General features: G+C 45.4%; 1 protein-coding gene across 1 annotated transcript in view; it reads right to left on the bottom strand.

The window, feature by feature from the left end:
• The window catches only part of ITGB3 (integrin subunit beta 3), a 58580-nt gene extending 33782 nt beyond the window's left edge, over nucleotides 1-24798 (bottom strand). The window contains exons 1-2 of the mRNA XM_053363686.1: nucleotides 24466-24798; nucleotides 8184-8272 (exon numbers count right to left, since the gene is read on the bottom strand). Coding sequence (XP_053219661.1) covers nucleotides 8184-8272; nucleotides 24466-24529 — 153 coding nt within the window. The 5' untranslated portion in view covers nucleotides 24530-24798. The remainder of the gene's footprint in view (nucleotides 1-8183; nucleotides 8273-24465) is intronic.
• Between the last annotated feature and the right edge of the window lie 1906 nt (nucleotides 24799-26704).

Here is a 26704-nt window from a genome sequence, read left to right as displayed (position 1 = left end):
TTTGGTTTTGTCCCTTAAGCCTATAAAGGCAAAGGGGTTGTGATTATGCATGGCATGTCTGCATCTTCTGAAAGGAAGCCGTTTTCTTGTATGCTTTTAAATTATTATTATAATAATTAAAAAACCCTTAGTGTAAAGATACAGAATGCAGGAGCACGCCTCCTCTGAATGGCACTGTTCCAAAAACAGTTAAAACCACACATTTTGTAGGAAGTGTGAATGTCATTGAAAGGCTGACCGCATTTCCCTCCCAAGATTTTTATCCACCCGTTTTGACAGCTAGAAAGGTGACACGTTTGCTGGGTCACTAAAACTCTTCCCAACTGGCAGTCCTTAGGGGAATCCCCAGGAAATTTTGACCTTCTGAGAAGAGCCTTGAGGAACAGATTCCAGGAGTCCTTTCCAATGGTCACAGGAAGTCAACCCCATACAGCCTGATATCTTTATCAGCAAGCACTGATAAGGTGGGAAATGTTAAGTTGTGGGTGAACATATCAGATGACACAGCGATTCTTCAAACAGCTCTTGTTTATTCACAGGCCAGGACAGAACTGAACTGAAGGGTTCAGTCAGCCTGCTTATATAGAGCTCCAGTACAACGTTACTGTAACAACTTTCTAAAACTATCCAATCACTGAATGTCACTTTCGATCCCTTATTTGCATAACTATCTACAGTATCCTCCTGTTGGCCCAGGGTGAGAACTTCAGTACATAACAGGAAAGCTAATTTGAAACACCTTATTTCCCTTAAATAATTCTGGGCACTGTGATTTCTTAAGGGTGCAGAGAATTGCAAGTCCCAGCAACATTTAACAAACCACAGTGCCCAGATTTTCTTTAGGATGCGTTTCAAACGTGCTTTAAAGGTATAGTTCACACAGCCTGATACTGGGTATGAAAGCCCAGTTCCCACATTGTGTTAAAGGCAAAGGTTAAGGGACCCCTGACCATTAGGTCCAGTCGTGGCCGACTCTGGGGTTGCGGCGCTCATCTCGCTTTATTGGCGGAGGGAGCTGGCGTACAGCTTCCGGGTCATGTGGCCAGCATGACTAAGCCGCTTCTGGCAAACCAGAGCAGCGCATGGAAATGCCGTTTACCTTCCCGCTGGAGTGGAACCTATTGATCTACTTGCACTTTGACATGCTTTTGAACTGCTAGGTTGGCAGGAGCAGGGACCGAGCAACAGGAGCTCACCCTGTCGCGGGGATTCGAACTGCCGACCTTCTGATCGGCAAGTCCTAGGCTCTGTGGTTTAACCCACAGCGCCACCCACATCCCTTCACATTGTGTTAACTGTACCTAAAAACAAACTATGATTAAGGGTGCCTGAGCAGTGTGCTTAGTGCACTCTGCACAAAAAGCTGCCATAGCATTCTTACCCCAATCCTGCTACAACTGACTAACAAACAAAACAATCCAGAGCCTAGCTTGCTCACACTGTCCGAACCAGGCTTGTGGTTTGTTTCCTCCAAAAGTAGCCGTGAGCAATAATCACAGGGTGCAGGCGGTGTCAACAAGCCAGTCTCTGGATTGTTTTGCCCATGACACTTTAGCAAACCGGAGTGTGGGAAGAGCATTGTGGGAACTTTTGAGCAGTGGTGCACCAACACACTGCTAGTGCACATCAAACCACAGTTTGTTTGTTTGAAACTATGGCTTCATAGGTGCGAAATGGTCCACTGCGACTAATCTGCATTGCGTCACTTTGAGTACACACCCAGGGAATTATAGGGGAGGGAAATGACATACAGTGGTACCTCGGGTTAAGTACTTAATTCGTTCCGGAGGTCCGTTCTTAACCTGAAGCACCACTTTAGCTAATGGGGCCCCCTGCTGCCGCCGCACTGCCAGAACACGATTTCTGTTCTCATCCTGAAGCAAAGTTCTTAACCTGAGGTACTATTTCTGGGTTAGCGGAGTCTGTAACCTGAAGCGTATGTAACCCGAGGTACCACTGTACATTATAGTGTGGTGCTAGATTAGGACCATGGCCATCTTTCCCCGGGGGTGCAAGGGGTGCAGGGCACCCGGGCGCTGAATTCTGGGGGGCACCAGGCACCCGCCACTGAAGCCGCCTAAGCTCTTAACTATCAACCTGTTATGAAATAATTTTGATCAAGCTAGAAAAACAAAATACATATATACCCAGGTGTAATGGCTTTAGGGGTTACTTGTGCGTAAGTTGCCGCCGCTCTGGGCTAGGTTGGCTGGTTAAACCATTTCTCGCTGGACAGCCATCCACTCCGTGGCTGTTCAGTCGCTGGCAGAATCCGTCAGTGGGCGTTTCTTAAACCTTTTCCAACATAAAAGTTGTTTGACGCCCAGTCTCCTCCTACTCTCCCTGCACGGAAGTCTTCTGCGCAGGGAGGGCGTGGGTAGCGGAGGACCTGTGCTCTCCCCGCTGGTGTCCAGTGAAGAGTCCCGGAGCCTGCTCTCTGCCTCCCCCATTGGCCCCCCTCTATCCCTGGTGTTGCGCTGATTTTCTTCCCCAACCGGAGACCTGCCTCTCTCCCTGCTTGGCCCCTCTCCAGCATCGCTGTGGAGCCTCGCCTCCTCCTCTAGTTCCGATGGCAGTTCCCTGACACCAGGTATTACCGAAATGTATACCTACTGTTTCACTAAAGGACTTTCGACTTTGTGCGCTCATTTACCAAAGATGCGCCGCGCCTGCGGCGGCGCTTGTCAGACTCAACGGTGGCGCTTGTCGTTCTCAACGGCGCCATGCACACGAAATTAACTCTTACATCAAAATATTATGTTACGCATTGTATTGAGCTGCGGCAGGAGGCAGCATGATATTAGTCGTGTCAAAGGTGCCACTGACCCCCGAGTAAAACGTTGCAAATTGCATTTTAATTTCATCACTTACAGTTCAAATTCATTTAGAGAAAGCATTAAAAAAAAGTCTGACATAAGCATAATAAGAGTTAATTTGGGGGCTAAACTAAATTTGGGGGTGCTGGGCGGATCTTTGCACCCCGGTGGCGCATATGCTAAAGACGGCCCTGATTAGGACAGTGGAGATCCAGTTTCAAAAGCCCAACTCAACCATGAAACTCAGCCACACACATGTGATTGCCACTGAGCTGAGCCCAGGAAGGTTGGTCTTGCGGTGAGGTAGGGGGATCTTTAAACACAACGTTTTCCAGAGAGAAAAAAGAGCCCAGTGGGGAAGACACAAGTAAAATAAAATGTGTTCCAACTGCCTAGCCATTTTTCTGTTAACTGAAACTGCCAGTTATTCTGTACAGTTTCCTTGCCCAGTGGCTGGGAAGATAAGAACAAAATTGGCTACCCACAACAATTCCTTCCTGGTGTTGCCTGTGACTGCCGGCTGGCAATGGGGAATCGTACTGCCCTTTCTCCTCCAGACAGTCCCCCCACCTTTAATTTTAAACTGAAGGGCAGGAACCCAACAATGTGTGAAACATTTTTCTTTGTAATAATAAGAAATACTTCACACTTATATAGCCTTTGAAGCATTTCACACGTGTGATCTTGTCATCTTTAAGACAGGGCAATATTATTGCACCCATTTTGCAGATGAGGATAATCGGGGTGCGTGTGTGAGCAGCTGGGAGAGAGTGGCTCACTTAAAGCACACCCCAAAAAGAATCATGGGAACTGTAGTTTGTTAAAAGTTGGTGGGAATTATGTCCCTGAGAGAGGTAAACTACAGTTCCCATGATTCTCCCACTGTACTTGAAATGTATAGTGTCTTTGCAGCCTGAGGTAAGAAAAATATGGGCAAATGTATTTCTGTGCAGAAGAGAGAGATGCAAAAGGAGGGCGTGTGTTTTTTTCTTCAAATAAGGCAGACAAGAAGACAGAGGGCCTTAGGGAGCCAGGGAGGAAACTTTCATTTGCTAAATTAAGACAACATGTGAGGAAGTTACTCTGCTAACAAGTTTTGCACCTCAGGGGACCTGACTTTTGGTGAGAGGCGGGAGACACAGCTCCTTTGCTAATTGCCACATCTCTTCAATAAACAGACCCCGAGGCCTGGCGGGGAAAACATTGCCATTTTTGGAAACGCTTGTCAGAGGTAAGCAAAACAGCTCCGTAGCCATAGCTGCTGTCTAGGAACACGGGATAAACGCTGAGGCAGCTGTGGGAGCGGGAAAAAGTGGTGACGTATTGGCTTGAGCCAGCCAATACTTTGCTTTTTAAAAAAGTTTCCCCATCATATTACACACAAAACTGGCAAGTATTTCTGGCACGGGGCCTTGTGGTCCAGCCGCCACACGCCCACAAATATCTCATCACGTAATCAACAGCCAGGATGTCTGGTGAGCTGTTAAGGCACAAAACCGAGGCAAACACCTCAGATCGCTGTGACAAGAATTATGAGGGATCCTGGGTTTCCCGGTTAACCCTTTCTACTTATCGCCGAAGAATTGATGCTTTTGAATTATGGTGCTGGAGGAGACTCTTGAGAGTCCCATGGACTGCAAGAAGATCAAACCTATCCATTCTGAAGGAAATCAGCCCTGAGTGCTCCCTGGAAGGACAGATCGTGAAGCTGAGGCTCCAATACTTTGGCCATCTCATGAGAAGAGAAGACTCCCTGGAAAAGACCCTGATGACAAAGGACGAGATCGTTGGACAGTGTTCTCGAAGCTACCAGCATGAGTTTGACCAGGAGGCAGTGGAAGACAGGAGTGTCTGGCGTGATCTGGTCCATGGGGTCATGAAGAGTAGGACACAACTAAATGACTAAACAACAACAACAACTTATTTTCATGCCAACCACACCATCCCTACGCTACACAACAGTGATGGGTAGTTTTTGACAACCACACCCCTATGTTGCTGGACTGCAACTTCTGTCATCCATGCCCTGCGCAAGCAATGGTCAGGAACAATGGGCTTTGGAGTACATCTGGGAGGGTCACAGGTTAGTCAACCTCTCAGCTACGCAAAGGCAGCTCATCTTCTGTGGAAAAGGCACTTGCTCATTATATGCAGACTTCACAGCGAAGGTTCAATTTACAAGAGATTCCAACCACCTGCACTGTGTGACCTAGTTGAGATTCCTGTATTTCAGGGGGTTGGACTAGATGACCCTCCAACTCTACGATTCAATGACTCTATACAGTTGTACCTTGGAAGTCGAACAGAATCCGTTCAAGAAGTCCGTTCGACTTCCATAATGTTCAGAAACCAAAGCGCGGCTTCTGGTTGGCTGCAGGAAGCTCCTGCAGCCAATCGGAAGCCGCGGAAGCCCCATTGGACGTTTGGCTTCCAAAAATAGTTTGCAAACCGGAACAGTCACTTCCAGGTTTGCGATGCTCGGGAGCCAAAACGTTCGGGAACTAAGCTGTTGGACTTCCAAGGTACGACTGTACCTGTGCCTGGGCAGCAACACATTAGACTACAGGTGGGTGGCTACAAGATTTGATCATCTTCTATATACAAATCATCATGATCCCTATATATTAAAACAAAAAAATTTTCTCCTTCCAGTAGCACCTTAAAGACCAACTAAGTTAGTTCGTCTTTAAGGTGCTACTGGAAGGAAAAAAAATTTTTGTTTTGACTATGGCAGACCAACACGGCTACCTATCTGTAACTGGACCTATATATTAAATAATAATAATAATAATAATAAAATAATAATAATAATAATAATAATAATAATAATTTCTTTATATCCCACCCATTTGGCTGGGTTTCCTCAGCCGCTCTGAGGAACTGGGCTATTCCCAGCCTAGTTCTTCTCCAGGGCGCATACTGGTGAGTTTGCTTTGAAAGTAAGGCTTACTGTCATTTTGTAATATTTGTGTTTATTTATGAAGGTTGAACTCAACGACTCAAAATTTGCTGCCCTTTTGTTACACCCCAAACCAGCTGTGTCATTTGGCCTAGCGGCCCTGTTGCAGAGGATTCTGGGATGTGTTCTAGTGCTCCAATCTCAGTTCATCTTGGGGCATTTTCCAGACTTATTGAAGCTCACTTCCAGGACAGAAGAATGCATCGCAGAACACACCCAACTACGCTGTCCTGCAGATGTGCGGTGGAGGGGAAGATCGGTAGTGATCGCAAGCTGCACTGGGGAGAAGTTTTGCCTGCCATTACTGATCTTCTCAATGACAGGAAAATTGCGTAGGAAAACAGTTCCTGCCAGTGAAAGACACTGAATGGCCTTTGGAATGCACAAGCTCCTTCCAAAACTTACTGTATTTTTCGCTCTATAAGATGCACCAGACCACAAGACGCACCTAGTTTTTGGAGGAGGAAAACAAGAAAAAAAAATATTCTGAATCTCAGAAGCCAGAACAGCAAGAGGGATCACTGCGCAGTGAAAGCAGCAATCCCTCTTGCTGTTCTGGCTTCTGGGATAGCTGTGCAGCCTGCATTCGCTCCATAAGACGCACACACATTTCCCCTTACTTTTTAGGAGGGAAAAAGTGAGTCTTATAAAGCAAAAAATATGGTAGTTTATTGCTCCGGCAATTCAAAATGAATTAATGCATTCAAATGGATATTTGGTGTCTTTTTTTAAAAAAAAATGTCTCCATTAGTGAGAACTGCGTGCTAAGTGATCTTCAAACTGTGCGTTCCTGGAAATACGTTTAAATGGCATGGAATGGATCAATGCCACTTATTTGCTCCAGGGCAAGACACAGATGGAGCTAGTTAATGCAGCAGCTAGTGATTACTCTTGCAACTTTTGGTTGGCAGACATCTGGTGGTTCCCTCTTTGCCTACAGCGAGCTACTCCGATGCATCATCAGTTGATTAAAAATGTCCTGGGAGCATATTCAAAAAGAAGCTTTTGCTTCTTTTCCAAAGAGCCAGCAAGCTTTGCTGTTTGGGAGTTAACGGCCACAAAAAACATTCTTCAGATATTCCAAGAGGATTCCACTGTTAATTGGGCTTTCATTATTTTAAAACAAGACATTCTTCAGATTTCTTTGACATCTCTGTCCAGCGGTCTCCCCACCCCTCCATCACCATGTCTTTTTTCCTTGGTGCTTCTAGAAGAGAAATTGCAACTGACCCATTGCGTTTTCCCTGTGTGGTCAATCACACTGCTATACGCTCCATTCGCTGCAATGGGTGTGACATTTGAAATGTGAACATTCCATGTCGTCATAAAAACTTATCCAGCTTATCTCAGCAAATAAGCACATAGTTCCAGAACTCCCAGACCATTACTGCACGATCTGCTGCTTTGTTTTGTTCACTTTCTTTTAGGTAGCATTTTAATCTTATTTTGTACTTAGTTCTTTTTATGACAGCAACAATTCCTGGCCCCAGCAGATATGTGTGGGCCCCCTCCTGATGGCATTCCAATGCCATTTAAAATATTTTTTGTTCCAGCACAGCTTTGGCTCGACTGGTATTTTGATGTACAGTGGCACCTTGGTTCTCAAACGCCTTGGTACTCAAACAACTTGGAACCCAAACACTGCAAACCCGGAAGTAAGTGTTCCGGTTTGCGAACTTTTTTCGGAAGCCGAATGTGCTCCGTTTTGAGCGCCACGCTTCCGTTTTGAGTGCCACACTTCCGATTTGAGTGTTACGCTGAGGTCTGTCTGATTTTGCTATTTATTTTGCGTTTTTGCAGCTCTTTTTGTTTTGTTTTTGTGATTGTGCGGAACCCAGTTCAGCTATTGATTGATTGTGTGACCTTGTTTGATGCTTTCATTTTATGGATCAATGGTCTCGTTAGATAGTAAAATTCATGTTAAATTGCTGTTTTAGAGGTTGTTTTTAAAGGTCTGGAGTGGATTAATTCTTTTTGCATACTTTCTATGGGAAAGTTCGCCTTGGTTTTGGAACGCTTTGGTTTTCGAACGGACTTCCGGAATGGATTACATTTGAGAACCAAGATACCACTGTACTTTGGATTCCCTCTCTCTCATTGTTTACCTACTGCTCATCTTTTTGTTTCTTAATTGTTTTAATAATATGTTTTGTTCATATATATTCATTATATATATATATAACGTGCTCTGGTCCATGGGGTCATGAAGAGTTGGACACGACTAAACAACAATAACATATTTATTGATGTTAAGCTATCTTGGGCACTGCAATTTGAAATGGCACAGTGGTTATAAATGCTTGAAATAAATGAATAGATAGGGAGCTCAAGCAAGATCTAGCCGACACCCAAGAACCGCAAGTTCAATTAGGGGAAGGTACATGGTATAATCTTGGTTTTTGCCTCACCTCCTGGGAACACCAAGCACATTGTGGGTTCACTGCCAAGCACTGCTGACATGAGTTTACTCCTCGTGTAGTACAGATGTCGTCGTCACCTGAAGAAGAAAAGGCAGACAAGAATTGGACCACAGTTTCAAACAACATTTTCATGGGCCATGGGTGGTAAGAAAACTACATATGACCAGCCCACGCTTATGGATCTGCATGGGGGGCCCTGCTAATAGTTCCATTTTATCCACCGCTTGTGGCACAGTGACTTATAGCAGGGCCTTCTTTGTCATGGCTCCCCAACTGTGGAATTCCCTCCCAGTGGAGATATGTAGACCTGTCTTGTTGTATTTTTTCAGCATCTACTGAATAGGCCTGGGCAATGAATCGATACATCTTCCAGGACCAAATGATGCTCCTTCCTTTTCAACATCGCAGTGTATCACTATATCATGATGTTTAGATACATCGCAATGTTGAAAAGCTGATATCGCCCAGCTGTACTACTCAAGACTTCTTTCTTTGGCCTGGTCTTTGTGGGCTCATAATACGATCCATTTATTGCTGTGTCATCACATGTTATGGCATTGGTGGTTCCTTATATACCAGTTGTACTTCTGTTGTTGGTATTTTATCAGAAACTGCAAACGCACACAACGCGGAAACTTCGGTTAATAATAATAATAAATTTATTTATACCCAACCCTCCCCAGCCAGAGCCAGGCTCAGGGCGGCTAACACCAGTAAAATTACAATAAAAACATAATGGGGGGGGACCCAATTTAAAATACAGGTTAAAATACAATTTAAAATGAAGCCTCATTTTTGAAGTAGCCCATAGATCAAAACCATAAGGGGAGGGAAACATAAGGGTCAGACTGAGTCCAAACCAAAGGCCAGGCGGAACAGCTCTGTCTTGCAGGCCCTGCAGAAAGATGTCAAGTCCTGCAGGGCCCTAGTCTATTGTGACAGAGCATTCCACCAAGTCGGGGCCAGTACTGAAAAAGCCCTGGCCCTCGTTGAGACCAATCTAACCACCTTGCGACCTCCAAAGTGTTGTCATTTGTGGACCCTAAGGTCCTCCGTGGGGCATACCAGGAAAGGTGGTACCGTAGGTATGTGGGTCCTAGGCCGCATCGAGTTGAAGGGTGATCTAGAAATCTGACGGATAAATGAATACAGGAAGTTGAATACAAGAAGCTGACAAAAAGGCGAACTTCTCTCTAATATCTACAGCAAATAACATGAATATTTTAATGGGGAGGGAAGACTGTTAACCTTCTTCAGATAGATTCCTAAACTGGATATGCTAATCTGCACCACAGGTTTCAAAAATCAGGATTCAAAAATGTGATACCTGAACAAATTTCCACTTTCAATTTCAACCTCGTGGGGGGGGGGGAGAGAGTTCAAACACTAATAAATCCTGAACTTCAGCCAAAAAGAATACCAAATATGACATTTCTCTGTCCTCAAAGGACCTCACTTTTCACACTCCAGTCCCCATGTGTTAATTTCTGATTTTATTTTAAAAGTCCAGATTTTGAATTGAGGCAAAATTATAAGGTCTCACCATTCCCACCCACCCCGTCACTACACCCCTCCCTGTGCTCCTTGAAATTTTACAAGACTAATCTGGAAACATACCTAGGAGATTTTATCTTCCAGAGAATGCACTAAATATTGTTCGCTGAATGTTTTCGCAGGAGGATTCCAGCATAACTGGAGCTATGCATTCCTAGGGGAATTATCGGCAATATCTGAACAGCAGCACAGAAAGAAAACCAGTGTATTCACATAGCCAAACTCCCCTTATCTTAGCGATGCCCTTCGCTTGGAAAGACGACAGTTATTCCGAACTGCTCCATGCCTTACGTAGCAGGAAACCTGTGTTGTACAGTTATTAAGTGCTACTCCAAAATGTGAGAGTGTGCTTATGTCATCCACACGCCTCAGCTATCAGAAGCTGGGGAAACTTTAATATAGACACTCAAGGGCTCGTCCACACTTGTCCCAAGATTCCTAGGCATAGGTCAGAGGTTTTTTCTTTCGTCCTGCTGCTTTCCCCAGGACTCTGCTTTCCTTTGGCCCACATCAGTGAGGCTGAGAGGGGCATCTTGTCATCTGGGCAGCCCAAGATCTCCTTACACGCTGTCTAGGCGGGACCCATTACTTACCGTATTTTTCGCTCTATGTAGGGTTTTTTTTATTTGCTTTTTATCTTATATTTTGGAAATGTACATCCAGTTTTTTTCTCCTTTAAATTTTTTTGGGGCCCCCAAGAGAGTGGGGCCCTGAGCTTGTTTAGCTTATACGTAAATCTGGCACTGCTCCCGTTGTACAGCTGTGGGGTGGACTGCGAGTCCATTGGACTGGATTTGAACCCAGGGCTCCCAAATCACCAGACTCACCGTAGGCGAGTGGACCCTGCTACCTACAATGATTTCGACAGCAGGCCTCTTTTAAGGGAGAGGTGGGGCAGGCAGCACTCCGGAGTCTCCACTAGCCCCTTGTTTATCTCTATAATTGCTTTTCTTCCTTTGTTCATGCACAAACACCCCCTCCTCTAATAACCACCTTGGACTGCTGACTCACAGGCTGTGGCTTCGGCAGCTCCCAGAGGCTGGAGATTACGCAGCTTCCGCAGAAACTGTTGATTAACAGCCCAGAGTTATTATTAACTCCACATTGGCTTGTCTATGGAAGACTGCCACCCCGCTATGTTTCTTTCTTACTGCGTCTGTGGTCTTGCATAAAGATTTCTCACCAGTTTATGCTAAGTTTTTTTCCTCCCCGTCTCCTTGTCCACAGCTTAGGAGCTGACAAATCCGAATGTATGAATAAGTTCTCTTTTGCCTTATCAGGAAACACAAAGAACTGCTGGTTGTTGTTGTTTAAAATGACAAATAAAATGTGGGTGTAATATGGGCCATACAGATACAGAAGCAAAAACAGGAGACAAAGAGAGAATGAGGGGACGGAGGACAGAGAGATAGCACTGAAGAGGCTTTCGCAAGTTCTCTCTTTCTCCAAAACCACAAGGATTATAAACTTGTGGGCACAATTCACATCCCACGTACCTCAAGGTTGAAAACCTTGCCCATTTATTGTAATGAAGCTAGGCTGACGCTACTCTGGCTACACACAAGAGTCACAGGAGTGTCGTTCTCCCCATGAAACGCTAAGCTGCAGTTTCAATAGCACCACCAACCTTTGCAAAGTTTAGAAACTTGAGGGAAAAGAAAAAGAAAGCTGGGAGTCTCCACAGATCCAGCTTCCACAACAGGGAGTTCTGTATGTTCTCAGGGACTGGAGATCTTGAATGCAAGCAGCCAGGGCCGGCCCGAGACATTTCGGCGCCTGAGGAGAACCCCAAAATGGGGCACCCACCATATCCACCAGGGAAGGAGGAATGAATGAAGACTGGAGAAAGATGGATATCAGGATCTGTTTGGGGACCGTGCCGCCTCCTCACCTGGCCTCATGGTTGGGCCGGGCCTGCAAGTGGCTATTATTGCTAGAGTTTGAGGAGCGGCGTGACAAAAATATTTGACAAATAAGGGCAACTTCATATTCCCCTAGCCATTGCATTTAAGGTCCTTACTGCGGTCAGAGATTAGGCTAAACCCAGATAGATCCTCTTGCCCCCTTTTCCACTGTGAAAGGACATTTCCAGTCACCTGGTGATAGTGGAAACCCAGAGGAATCATGGTTTTCTGAATCATACCACACCCATTGAGCAGCCCACATGAAGAACCATCACCAAATCAAGGTTTCTGAGTAACAGACTGTGATGTGCTGATCATTCATATGTCTGGCTCGTGAGGTGTGACTGGCACCAAGTGATGTGATGCACATTCTCCACCCTTCCTATTCCACGCTTTCTGTCTTTCCAAAAGCTCAACGTTTCATGTTTTCCCCCTTTGCACCTTTGGCCATACCAAGTCCTGGAATTAGATCTTGTCTTCGCTCCATTGAGCCACCTCTCCTCAACAACAAGAGTAATCTTCCCTGCCCTGCCTTCCTTGATGTTCCTCCGGTGTCACACGACAGCCCTCAACTCTTAACAACACTGCTAAGAGCTTGCCAAAACACACACACCCAACAACCCTCTCTTCCAGTCCTGCCCATCCAAAATAGACTGCAAGCCCTCTGAGGGCTGAGACTGAATACTTTTCTATGTTTTGTATCATGCTGATGCTAAACAGATTTTAAAAATAAAAAATAAAAAGGAGTAATCAACTTATTTAGGAGACTCCTTGTTATCACGATAGTATGATAAGGATTCGGCTAACAATTGAATATATTTATCACATTCAGATACCCACCCTTCTTTAAAGGAATTCAAGGTGGGTATACACCCCCCCCACTTCATTTTATCCTCTCAACAACCCTGTGAGGTACGTTAGGTAAGTAAAGCTGTGTTTTATTGACAGGGGCTCACATGCTTTGTACAGAACATTAACTCCCTCCACAAAGAAAACTAGACTTTCCCCAAATAAATAATAATAATAATAATAATAATAATTACTACTACTAATATCATCACTATCATACGTCATCAAGGAGCATTCAGTCACATGAAACAGTTCCGTTTGTTCCTAGTTCAGTCCAAATTTAGACAGAGCTTTCCCTTGTATCCCGCCAATCTGCTGATTCCCAGTCCCCCTCCCTTATCAAATTGTTGCAGCAGTGACAACTCTAGTGAGGCAGCAATACATGGCAAGCATGGAGGCCTCTCCCCTCTAGCTGGGGAAATGTTTCTCCCCCTCAAAGGCTCTTAACTTGCCTTGCTTCAATGTATTGCAGCCTGATCTTGCTGTCAGTGCAATTCCATCCTGGTAAATGGAATAGAAAGGAAAGAAAGGGAGTAGGAGGGGAATTCTTCTGTGGTTTGGATGTAAACCTGAGTAGGAGAAGAATTCGGGGGTCAACGCTGTGCAATTCCAGCCTCCCTCTGTTTCTCTCACACACACGCATACACAATCTCTGAGTCATACACACACCTCTTCTGAGCTGTGGCCTGATAGCGGTCATACATTCAAGTATATTAGCTGTCTTCAGGGTTAGAAATTTACTTGTTTTGTAAACTGAAAGCAGAGGTGGAGCCTGCATGCAACACCAATGTTTAGAGTAAAGGTAAAGGTAAAGGGACCCCTGACCATTAGGTCCAGTCGCGGACAACTCTGGGGTTGCGGGGCTCATCTCGCTTTTTTGGCCGAGGGAGCCGGCGTACAGCTTGACTAAGCTGCTTCTGGCGAACCAGAGCAGTGCACGGAAACGCCGTTTACCTTCCCGCTGGAGCGGTACCTATTTATCTACTTGTACTTTGACGTGCTTTCGAACTGCTAGGTTGGCAGGAGCAGGGACCGAGCAACGGGAGCTCACCCCGTCACAGGGATTCAAACCGCCGACCTTCTGATCAGAAAGTCCTAGGCTCTGTAGTTTAACCCACAGCGCCACCCGCGTCCCTAATGTTTAGAGTACAGTCTTGCAAATAATCACACAGAACAGCAGTGGGGAACATTTGGCCATTCAAACCTCAGCTGAACTTCAGTTTCCAGTATCTCTGACCATTGGCCATATTTGCTGAGGCACATGGGAGTTGTAGTCCAGCAACATATGCAGAGCCAACTGTTCCCTGTCCCTGATATTAGAAGGCTAGAAAACAGTGCTGGGTGGGGAATCCATACAGACTGGGCTAATTCATAGTCCAAGATAATCTGCAAAGCAACAAACTCTAAAAAGACTAAGGTCACTTGCAAATGACCGGCTTATTCAGCACTAATTAGACAATGTTGTCTAACTGCTATTCCAGACTTCCCAGTGCATTACCTCAACCATTTCCTGCTTGCAAAAAGTCCAGTTTGGTGGGGTGAGGGTTATCATGCAGGACTTCCAAATCAACTCTAATTACACCACTTGAATTTCCAGGCATGTGACTGAATCCCACCCCAAAAACAGACAGAGCCCGGAAGTGCCCATATGGAAGCATCATGCCTGCAACACAGTTGCGTGTCAAGACCCCGAAACCACACAAGGACACAGATATTAGGTTAATGTTATTGGGCAAAATTTGGCCACAAATTTATTGGTTACAGAATGTGAGTGGTATTGGCTTAGGCACTGGAGTTGACCCAACTATATCTGACTCCTGCCCGTCATGCGGGGAGGCCGGTAAGGGAGAGCCAGCGTGGTGCAGTGGGTAAGAGCGGTGGACTCATAATCTGGTGAACCAGGTTTGATTCCCTGCTCCTCCACATTCACCTGCTGGGTGACATTGGCTAGTCACACTTCTCTGAAGTCTCTCAGCCTCACTCACCTCACAGAGTGTTTGTTGTGGGGGAGGAAGGGAAAGGAGATTGTTAGCCACTTTGAGACTCCTTAAGGGGAGCGAAAGGTGGGATATCAAGTCCAAACTCCTCCTCCTCCTCTTCTTCAACCACTGATAGGGGGAGCCCCGTCGATGCAAACCAACTTGAGCTCTCCCAGGGTTCCCGACGGGGTCATGGCATGGCCCTAGCCCAGTCCCGGACTTCGGACAAGATCCACACCCTCGGATTCCTTTAAAGGAATACCCTTAAGCTTGGAGGGGCAGGTGATGACCACACCTCCTCTCCCCCCATCATAAGATCAACCAATGCCTAACTGCCAAACCTTACAAAGTTGTGACGATTGCTATGATGTAGGTGAAAACTAAATGGTCCTTGCCAATCTGCCAAGTAGAAAAATTCCTACCAGGCCCCTCAATGGCAACCAACCCCATAGCAAGGCCAATGTCGAAGCCTGCAAATTAGGGAGGGCGGGTGGGAGATTGAGGAAGTGAGCCGAGGGAAACCTCTCTGGCTCACGCCTTTGTTTAAATGGGGCCTGGTCACACCTCCCCAGCCAGCGGATTGGCTGGCTGGGTGATGGCGTGGCAGGGAGCCTCTGGGTTTGGATTTGGATTTTGGATTTGATATCCCGCTTTATCACTACCCAAAGCTCAGAAGTGTGAATAGCCCAAGGTCACCCAGCAGCTGCATGTGGAAGAGTGGGGAATCGAACCCAGTTCACCAGATTACGAGTCCACCGCTCTTAACCACTACACAACACTGGCTCCCAGTCCCCCGCCCCTGGAGGGGAGTTGGTGGCCACGTGGTCCACCGCAACTCCTCCCCACTTCTAAGTGGAGAGGATTTCCTCTGCACAATTCGTCTTGGATCTGGTTTGCCATGACGCCCCATTCTCCCTTCGCTGCCCTTTCTGCCCATGTTGTGCATAATACAAAGAACAGCACCGAACAACAAGATAAGGGAAAATCCAAAGAGATTGTGCCGCATGAACGAATGACTGAACAAATGCATGGAGGAAACAATAAGTATTCGGAGGAAGAGGTCCAGCTAAATAAACATGTGACTGGTCCAAAATAGATGTGGAAAGGCCCATCCTGATTCAAGCATCCAGCTCACTGACACATAAAGCACACCCTCCAACATTTCTCTGATGAAAACAGGGACGTCCTATTCTATAAAATCAATACCGTATTGGCCTGAATATAAGCCTCACTTTTTTCCCCAAATTCTGACCGTGAAACGTTAAAGTGCGGCTAAAATTCGTGACCTTACAAAAACTGGCTTTGACGATATCGCTGCTGAAACAGACATACGGTAAAACGGAACGGGTGTAAGTGCCTGCGGAATTTTAAGAGACCGGTTTATATTCAGGTATTCTCTCCCTCCCGCCCCCCCGAATGTTAAAGGTGTGGCTTATATTTGGGTGCAGCTTATATTCGGGCTAATGCGGTAATAATTATATTATTTATACCCCGTCCATCTGACTGGGTTGCCCCAGCCACTCTGGGCAGCTTCCAACATATATATATATATATATATATATATATATATATATATATATATATGAAACATAATAAAACATTAAACATTAAAAAAAAACCCTTCCCTATACAGGGCTGCCTTCAGATGTCTTCCAATAGTTGTATAGTTACCTCCTTGGCTGTGGGGGGGGGGGTCGCATCATTCCATATACCCTACTACTGTGGTACCTCGGGTTACATACGCTTCAGGTTACAGACTCCGCTAACCCAGAAATAGTACCTCGGGTTAAGAACTTTGCTTCAGGATGAGAACAGAAATCGTGCTTTGGTGGCGCGGTGGCAGCGGGAGGCTTCATTAGCTAAAGTGGTGCTTCAGGTTAAGAACAGATTCAGGTTAAGAACGGACCTCCAGAACAAATTAAGTTCTTAACTGGTGGTACCACTGTATAGGCATTGGGAGCTTGCCTAAGGCCCCCTCAGACCCAGAGCCAACCCTGTTTTAGTGGACAAACATGAGGAACAAACATGGGGAACACAGAATACAGGGCCACCCCAAGACATTTTGCTGCCTGAGGCAAAGGACAAAATGGCGCTCCCTGCAATTCAGCCAACTGGACAGGCAAGGTTGGCTCTTGTTCAACCTGGCTGCCTCCACTGCACCTGAGAGTGGCAGACTCATTTATTATTATTATTTATGAAATTTATATACCGCCCTTCATCCAAAGATCCCAGGGTGGTTCATGAGAGGGGAGGTGTATAGGCCGCGTTGTACACTCGGTTGTTCCTTGCTGCTTCTCCCTTTCCCCAGTGTGGTGTAGTGGTTAAGAGCGGTAGATTCATAATCAGGGGGACCGGGTTCAATTCCCCGCTCCTCCACATGCAGCTGCTGGGTGACCTTGGGCCAGTCACACTTCTCTGAAATCTCTCAGCCCCACTCCAACTCACAGAGTGTTTGTTGTGGGGGAGGAAGGGAAAGGAGAATGTTAGCCACTTTGAGACTCCTTCAGGTAGTGATAAAGCAGGATATCAAATCCAAACTCCTCTTCTTCCCCGTCTCTGCCACCTGAAGTAGTTGCTACACTGTGCCCAACGGTACGGCCTGCCCTAATAGGAAACCTGCCTCATACTAGGTCATGCTGTCCGTCTAGTCTAGTCTAGTCTAGTCTAGTCTAGTCTAGTATTATCCACAGTGGTGCCTCGGGTTACATACGCTTCAGGTCACATACGCTTCAGGTTACAGACTCCGCTAACCCAGAAATAGTACCTCGGGCTAAGAACTTTGCTTCAGGATGAGAACAGAAATTGTGCTCCAGCGGCCTGGTGGCAGCAGGAGGCCCCATTAGCTAAAGTGGTGCTTCAGGTTAAGAACAGTTTCAGGTTAAGAACAGACCTCCGGAATGAATTAAGTTCTTAACCCGAGGTACCACTGTACTCTACATTTCTTTGGGGGTTCAAGCAGAGAAAGGTCTTTGCAGCCACTTTTATCCAGAGGCGCTGGGGAATGAACCTGAGAGCTTATGCAGCCAAATCTTGTGTTTGTAACTCTTAAGCTTCCAAATGGCGCACAGGAAAAGATTTAAGCCATCCTGCTACTTGCTTCCATATAATGAAGTGAAGTAAAAGAACAGCTACGGAAACATCAACAGGCCACACGTCTTCTGCCTTGTCCCTGTGTTTCTGTACAAACAGCTGCGTACAGAAACATACAGTGCCATGCACTGGAGATCACTTCAGCTAATAAGAACATTCCATTCCTTTTTATTGGTGCTGGAGTGCAAGTGGGATCTACAACAATGTGTTGTAATACAGTATATTCTCGCTTCCTAGTAAGAGAGCTCGTGTTGAGAGTATCAGCCAGCCAGCCATGCTCCTGTTCAGGAAACCCTAAGCTGTAAGAAGCTCAAGGAGACCAATTATCTTTCCCCCTCCTGCCTCCTCCTCACTTTAGTATATTTGTGATGTTCTCCTTAATTGACTCTCAACATTTAAGGACTCGTGAGAAGCCATCAAGCATGCTTTTGTGTTCTGTATTTGTGGGCGTTGGGGCCTTTCGAATTATAAAAAAAAGTATTGTGCCTCTGCCTGCCTTGGAGTGCCTTCTTGGCTCCCATTTTATTGGCACACACTACCTGAACTTGCTGTTTGTGGGACAGATTATCATATGATTCTTGAGGCCACATTAGCTTTGACAGACACATGTCTCTCTTCTTCATGCGCTTTCCCTGCTCATGTATCTAGCAACGAGTAGGATATATCAGAACAGGGGATGGAGAGAAGTGGCTGGACGCGCCGCTGCGGGTTGTGTTCCTTTCATGTTGCAAACGGGCCTCCGGAACGGATCCCGTTCGCAACCAGAGGTACCACTGTATTTGATATTTGATGTTAGCCGCCCTGAGCCCGGTCTTGGCCAGGGAGGGTGGGGTATAATTAAAAATTTACTTACTTACTCACTTCCCTAGGAGGCAGCGAGGTCCACCAGCCTAGATGGTTTTAAAAGAGGACGAGACAAATTCATCGAGGTGTGGGTTACCGATGGCTTGCTAGCCATCGTGGCTGTACTCTGCCTCCACAGTTGCGAGGCAGAAATGCTTCTGAATAAGAAACTGATGGAAAACACAGGAGGGGAAGGTGCTTTTGTGTCCAAGGCCTGCTTGCAGGTTTCCCAAAGGGATCCGGTTGGCCACTGTGAACACAGGATTGCTTTAGTAAACATCAGGAAGAACTTTCTGACGGTAAGAGCCCATTCGACAGCGGAACGGTCTCCCTCAGGAGGTTGTGAACTCTCCTTCCTTGGAGGATTTTAAGCAGAGGTTGATGGCCATCTGTCATGGATGCTTTTTAAGGTGATAATTCCTGCATTGCAGGGGTTGGACTAGATGACCCTTGGCGTCCCTTCCAACTCTATGATTATATGAATAGATGGGCTACTGTCCTAGTGCAGCACAAATCAAGAACATTTTCTTTTGTAAGCCACCTTGGGAGGGCATTGCCTTTAAATAATAAAATGATGGCCATCAATAATAAAAGGATGTCATTCAAGGCCCAGGTGGCCTCAGTGGCCCGGAGTACCTTCCATCAGCTTCAGCTGGTGGCCCAGCTACGCCCCTACCTGGACAGGGATAGCCTAACTACTGTTGTCTATGCTCTGGTTAACTTCAAGGTTAGATCACTGAAATGCGTTATACGTAGGGCTGCCTCTGAAGACGGTTCGGAAACTTCAGCTAGTGCAGAATTCAGCGGCCAGGTTGCTCACCAGAGCAAGTCAGTTTGAGCATATTACACCAATCCTGGTGCGACTGCACTTCCTAACAATTAGTTTCCAGGCCCAATTCAAAGTGCAGGTTTTGACCTACAAAGCCTTAAACGGCTCAAGACCACAATACCTCAAGGACTGCTTCTTTCCATATGAGCCTACCTGGACCCTGAGATCATCTTCTGAGGCCCTCCTTCGTGCGCCTCCTCCTCAAGAGGAGGCAACATGAGAACGGGGCCTTCTCTGCAGTGGCTTCCTGTAGAATGCTCTCCCCAGGGAGGTTTGCCTGGCGCCTTCATTATACACCTTTAGGCGCCAGGCAAAAACATTCCTTTTTAACCAGGCCTTTGGTTGACCTGATGGCCATCCTATACCCTTTTAAAATGTGGCTCTTTTTGGGGGGGGGGGAGTATTGTACTTATTTTGATTTAAAATATTGTGATCTTTTCTGTCAACCATCCTGAGACCTCCAGGTATAGAGACGTATATAAATTCAATAATTCAATAAATAAATAAATAAGAGTCATTACGAAATGCAATTCCGTTCCCATGCTCGATTCCCACCCACAGACTGTCCTAATCCACTTTCCTGCCCGTCTAGAAAACACTTCTGTTAACTATTTGCTCAGGTCAAAGGGAATGATTCAAGACTTCCTTTGGAAGAATTATCAGAATTTGCCAAACCGGTTAACACGCACGTACTCTGCCCAGGACACAATAGGGGTGGGGAAATGAACTACGAATGTCCTATGGGAAAAGGCGGTGACTCCATCTCTCTGCAAACCTAAAATCAATACCTGGCCATATTGTATTAGGGAAAGGAGAAGCTCAGCATGCTCTCAGCATTTCAGGAGAGGGGCTAGATCTCTGGAGGTAAACCAGTGCCAAGGTCAAGGTTTCACAAAGCCATAAAACAAATGTAGCTCCAGAAATTACCACAGGAATAGAATGAGATTAAAGTATTTGGCAGAGGTGGAGTCAGTGAGTGGGTGTAAGGAATATTGGTGTGTGAACAGCATGTCCATGTTTCAGCAGGGAAGAGACCAAATTTGGGGATGGGACCATCCAAACAAACACCTCCAACATTTAAAGCAAATAAACCCGGGAACTGTAGTTTACCTCCTCACAAGAGCTATAGCTCCCAGCTCTTTTAATTTTTTTAATTGCCAAGCATGGAAAGCTGAACGCATACAAGTTAAATGCTTGTATGCTGCAGGCTTGCTGTATCTCAACAACCCATTTGCAAATTTATTGTTGTTGTTGTTGTTATTATTATTATTATTATTATTATTATTATTATTATTATTAATTGACATCCAAGGATATCATACACAATCTTAAATACACGTACAAAGAAAAGGTAAAACTGATAATAACAACACCCTTAAAGAATTATACTGTTATTGATTTAAACTTGTACTTATACGTGTTCTTTTCTTATACTTTCTAACTAAACAAAAATAAACCAAAGTAGAATACAAAAAACTAAACTATGTCATTTCCCGATGTACTTTACATTTACAACACTGAATGTACTTATTACCTTACTCTTAATATGTTTCCTAATACTTTCTTATAACATATCGTACCATTTCCCCTTATTTATTAATGTTTAATTTACACAAGGGTCACTCAAACGCTGCCATAGATGTTATGTTGTTATTATATTTTTGTAGGTATTTCTTGAACATATCCCATTTTTGCGTGAATGATTGTCTTGTATTTCCCCTTAATCTATTTGTCAATTGAGCCATTTCTGCATAGTCTAGTAACTTATTCTGCCGTTCCCTTACTGTTGGTATTTTTCCCCCTTTCCAGTTTGATGCAATTAATAACCGGGCAGCGGCTGTCACATATAAAAAGATTTCTCTTCTATTTTTCAGGATATCACTGCCTACAATTCCAAGCAGAAATGCTTCTGGCTTCTTTGAGAATGTTAATTTAAAGATCTTTTTCATCTCATCATAAATGAGGTTCCAGAACTCTAATTTTTCGGCATGTCCATCACATATGGTACATATCTCCTTTTGTTTCTCCACATGGCCAGCATTTGTCTGAAATATTTTTATACATCTTGGAGAGTTTTGATGGTGTAAGGTACCATCTAAACTGCATTTTCATCATGTTTTCTTTAATGGTGTAACATGCCGTAAAATTCATGTTAGTTTTCCAAAGGGTCTCCCATTCACTCATCATAATGGTGCGTCCGATGTCTTGTGCCCATTTAATCATTACCGCCTTCACCTCATCCTCCTTGACTTCCCAGTCAAGGAGGAGTCGGTACATTCTGGAAATGATTTTGGTATTATTTAACAATTCCTTTTCTAATTTTTAAGGGCTCGTTGTTAAATCCATTTTTTTTGTCTTGTTTGAAAGTCTCAAAGAGCTGGTGATATTCTAGCCCATGGGTAGGCAAACTAAGGCCCTGGGGGCCAGATCCAGCCCAATCACCTTCTAAATCCGGCCCGCAGACAGTCCGGAAATCAGCGTGTTTTTACATGAGTAGAATGTGTCCTTTTACTTAAAATGCATCTCTGGGTTATTTGTGGGGCCTGTCTGGTGTTTTTACATGAGTAGAATGTGTGCTTTTATTTAAAATGCATCTCTGGGTTATTTGTGGGGCATAGGAATTTGTTCATTTTTTTCCCTTCAAAAAATAGTCCGGCTCCCGACTAGATCTGAGGGACAGTGGACCGGTCCCCTGCTGAAAAAATTTGCTGACCCCTGTTCTAGCCATCCCATTTACAAATTTAGTCACTTCCTGACAACTTCTTTACTGAGCATTCATCCTGTTGGCTGGGAAGATGCATCATGCTTTCTAGGGCATTGCCCCATGACTTTCTTTATCACAAAAAGTCTTGCCTTTGGGGGGAAGCAGGTTTGTTGTGCAACTTTTCCTACTCATCACCTGTAATTGCGCAACCTCAATTGGCTGGTATGTGATATCGAAAGCAGAGACAGTCTGGAAGTGCCATTAAGCCGCCCCTGCCTGGAGTCACCTTTTATATGGTTTTGAGAAAAGAAGCGGGCACTGTTCTGCATGAGGATCCTTCCTCTGATATTATGGGATGGAACGGCAGTTGCCTGGTTGAGCCTGTGGACTGGACGCTGAGCCTTGCAAGTTACGACGGGGAGAGTCAAGTCAAGGACCAGCCTTAATAGCTCCACAGACGGCATGAATCTTTATAGCGCCAAAGGAAACAGACGGGAGCTTAAGACTGCAAAACGGTCATTCAGATACAGGGTGACCTTGGTCCAGTCGCCATTTCTCAGCTGAACCTACCTCACAAGGTTGTTGTGAGGATGAAACGGGGAGGAGGAGAACCATGTACACTACCTTGAACTTCTTGGAAGATAGCTTATAAATGTAATAAATATGTCACAAAATGTATACACTGCTTGATTGGGGGGAACCCCTCAAAGGGATTATGGCAAAAGGTATCAGATATGGCAAACACCATTGGCAAGAGTTTTTAAAAACTGATTCAAGTCTTGCTCTTTTGCATGTGAGATTTAATCGCATGCCAGCAAGTTCCAGGTTGTGCAATTATAGGGCTCGTTCTCACTTAAGCTTGCCCCACACTTAGAAAGCAGAGTCCGAGCTGCAAGAAACATGCATTTCTAAAATATCAAACTTTTCCGCGGTAAGTAAAGTGACAGGGAAACTCAACAGAAAAGTGTAGGATAACAACTGCTTGGCACCCACCTCGTATAACCTCCTCGGAACGAATCCGAAAGACGGCTCAACAAACAGAAGCAACCTTATTTCTGCGAGAAGGGTGGTAAATCCGGATTAAATTAAATCCTCGCTGGCATTCCGATGCCTCCAAAGTAACTTGGACCCTGAAGGGTGGGGTGTGAGGAAGCGCACCTCTAGGAGGAGAACCTATTCCCAACAAATCACTCACGTCGATCCGGATTTGACCCTTTCCCTAAGGACAGGGAGTTGCAAAGGCTTGCTTTGCTCCAAACAGTGATTCAAAGAAGAGAGTTGAAAAGATCACACACACAAAGTTTCCCTGAAGGCAAGTCACCTTCCAAGTTTCCCTTCTTGGCTTGCAAAGGAGTCTAAAACTAGGAATTTTGCTAGGGAAGGAGATGCATGAAAAGAGATGGGAGATACTCGCCAATGGGAAAGTTCGCAGAAGGAGAGAGGTGCCTTTTTTTTTGCGCGCCACTAACTCGCTTCAAACTATGGCAAGTTCTTACAGAAATGGGAGTGCCTGATCACCTCATCTGTCTCCTGAGAAATCTCTATGTGGGACAAGAAGCTACAGTTAGAACTGGATATGGAACAACTGATTGGTTCAAAATTGGGAAAGGAGTACGACAAGAAGTTGGGAAAGGAGTATATTGTCTCCCTGCTTATTTAACTTATATGCAGAATTCATCATGCAAAAGGCTGGGCTGGATGAATCCCAAGCCGGAAGAAATATCAACAACCTCAGATATGCAGATGACACAACCTTGATGGCAGAAAGTGAGGAGGAATTAAAGAACCTCTTAATGAGGGTGAAAGAGGAGAGCACAAAATATGGTCTGAAGCTCAACATAAAAAAAAAAAATGAAGATCATGGCCACTGGGCCCATCACCTCCTGGCAAATAGAAGGGGAAGAAATGGAGGCAGTGATAGATTTTACTTTCTTGGGCTCCAAGATCACTGCAGATGGCGACAGCAGTCACGAAATTAAAAGACGCCTGCTTCTTGGGAGAAAAGCAATGATAAACCTAGACAGCATCTTAAAAAGCAGAGACATCACCTTGCCAACAAAGGTCCGTATAGTTAAAGCTATGGTTTTCCCAGTGGTGATGTATGAAAGTGAGAGCTGGACCATAAAGAAGGCTGCTCGCCAAAGAATTGATACGTTTGAATTATGGTGCTGGAGGAGACTCTTGAGAGTCCCATGGACTGCCAGAAGATCAAACCTATCCATTCTGAAGGAAATCAGCCCTGAGTGCTCACTGGAAGGACAGATCCTGAAGCTGAGACTTCAATACTTTGGCCACCTCATGAGAAGAGAAGACTCCCTGGAAAAGACCCTGATGTTGGGAAAGAGCACAAGGCGAAGGGGACGACAGAGGACGAGATGGTTGGACAGTGTTCTCCAGACTAACATGAGTTTGACCAAACTGCAGGAGGCAGTGGAAGACAGAAGTGCCTGGCGTGCTTTGGTCCAGAGGGTCACAAAGAGTAGGACACGTCTAAACAACAACAAACTAACTCGCTTACCCCAAACCGCGGAGGCGAACAGGATCAGCCCGAAGACACGGAAAGCGGCGCTCGCTTTGCCCATGTCGGCGGAGAGGGAGGTTTCCGAGCTGGAGAGAAGTTTTGGCGGCTGCTGCTGCTGCGGAGGAGGAAGAGCCAGGAGCGAGCGGCTCTCCCGAGGCTTCCTCCGCCGAGGATCGGACGAGGAGCTGCTGCTGCTGCCGCCGATGGTGCGTTATGGGGCAGCCGGGGCAGCAGGATCCCACGAGCAGGCGAGAGGAAGCAGCTGTCCGACGGGAGTGGGGCGAGCGGGTGGGTGGGATCGCCCCCGCCCTGGCTCGCAGCTCCCTCCTTCTCCTCTCCTCCCAGGAAGAAGGGCCTTCCCAGCGCCGCGGAGGGAGCGCGCCTTGCCCGCCCCCTCGGGGACTGGCTCTCCATCCGCCCCTCTGCGCTCTCGCCCCGGCCGCCCAAGGATCGCCTTCCCCTGGGCGTTATTTTATCTACATGCCGAGGATCGGCCCCAAACAGCTTGCAATAGGAAAGTCAACACACAAAAAGAAATAATCTTTCTTCTCTACCTCTTTGGGCTGTGCGCATAAATTCCCCCATTACATACAAAGTTTTTCTGTGAATATCCTGGACCCTGCCCACCCCTCAATATCCATAGATAGATGGAGTTAGCCCATGCTAATCGTGCTTAAAGTAGATCAGTTGATGTTAATGAACATGATTGACAAAGTTTCCTTCATTTCAGTGAGTCTGCTATGAATAGGACTTGACTGCAACCCATTGTTACAAAGGAGCCGAACAAAATCCTAGAACTTTCTGAGTTTCCCCACATGTATGCATGTGAACCGCCCTTGTTCTGTGAACCGCCCTGAGAACTCCCCCCCCCCCCCGGGTATAGGGCAGGATATAAATAAAATAAAATAAATATGCATCTGAGTGCGCATCTCTAGCACAGATACTCTGCCAAAACAGCTGGCACAAAGGAGAAACTGGTGCACTCGCATTCAGGGCCGGATTTAGGTTTGATGAGGCCCTAAGCTACTGAAGGTAATGGGGCCCTTTATACGTCCAGCTGTCCTTTGTCAACAACAAATCATTGCTTTTTTGTGTGTTGAATAGATGCTATATGGTCATTTATGGACCTAATAGGTATCTAAAGCCATGGGCACATAACAAAATATGTATTTTATCAAAGTAATTGTTGAACTGAAATACAATTAAGTATATTAATAGTGAAATACAATTAAGACGTATATCAATAGTGAAATAATTATTAACTCTAACTTAAAATGATTTTTTATTCATAACAAACTTAATGTTGGCATATGGCAATAACTTTCTATGGGAAAGCGTGCCCTGGTTTTGGAACAGACTTCCGGAACGGATTACAGTATTTTTTGCTCTATAAGACTCACTTTTTCCCTCCTAAAAAGTAAGGGGAAATGTGTGTGCGCCTTATGGAGCGAATGCAGGCTGCGCAGCTATCCCAGAAGCCAGAACAGCAAGAGGGATTGCTGCTTTCACTGCGCAGCAATCCCTCTTGCAGTTCTGGCTTCTGAGATTCAGAATATTTTTTTTCTTGTTTTCCTCCTCCAAAAACTAGGTGCGTCTTGTGGTCTGGTGCGTCCTATAGAGCGAAAAATACGGTAAGTTTGAGAGCCAAGGTACCACTGTATATAGAAATGAGCAAACCAGTGATATTTTATGGAGCAGGCTAGCAGGCGGGGTCCATTACTTACCGTACATCATAGGAGCCTACACAACACAAAACACTGTTGCTGTATGTAGGTTTTATTTTATTTGGTTTTTATCTTTTATTTTGGAAATGTACATCTAGTGTTTTTTTCCTTTAAGTTTTTGGGGGCCCCCAAGAGAGAGGGGCCCTAAGCTATAGCTTGTTTAGCTTATATGTAAATCTGGCACTGTACACACAGACAGTTTTACTACTTGGAGATACTAGCTCTTCTATGGCCTCTTTCAAGCTCCTTTTTATGTCCTTTATAAACAAATATGGGTTTTTTGTGTGTGTACGCAAACACACATGGTGTGTGTATGACAAACTAGGTCTTTGCCCCGGGTGACAGAAAGCCTAATTTTGGCCCTGGGACTGGATGACTTTCGGGGTCCCTTCCAAACTGTACAATTCTATGATTCTACAAAGGAAAGAAGATCTCTCTCACACACAAACCTATATGTTGGTTTGCTCCACTTTCTGGTTTAAATGATAGGGTACTCTGCTTTCTGCACAGGA

The sequence above is a fragment of the Podarcis raffonei genome, chromosome 13, assembly GCF_027172205.1.
Source record: "Podarcis raffonei isolate rPodRaf1 chromosome 13, rPodRaf1.pri, whole genome shotgun sequence".
Classification (NCBI taxonomy): Eukaryota; Metazoa; Chordata; class Lepidosauria; order Squamata; family Lacertidae; genus Podarcis; species Podarcis raffonei.
The sequence above is the reverse complement of the archived record's forward strand: the minus strand, read 5'-3'. Positions and strand labels throughout refer to the sequence as shown.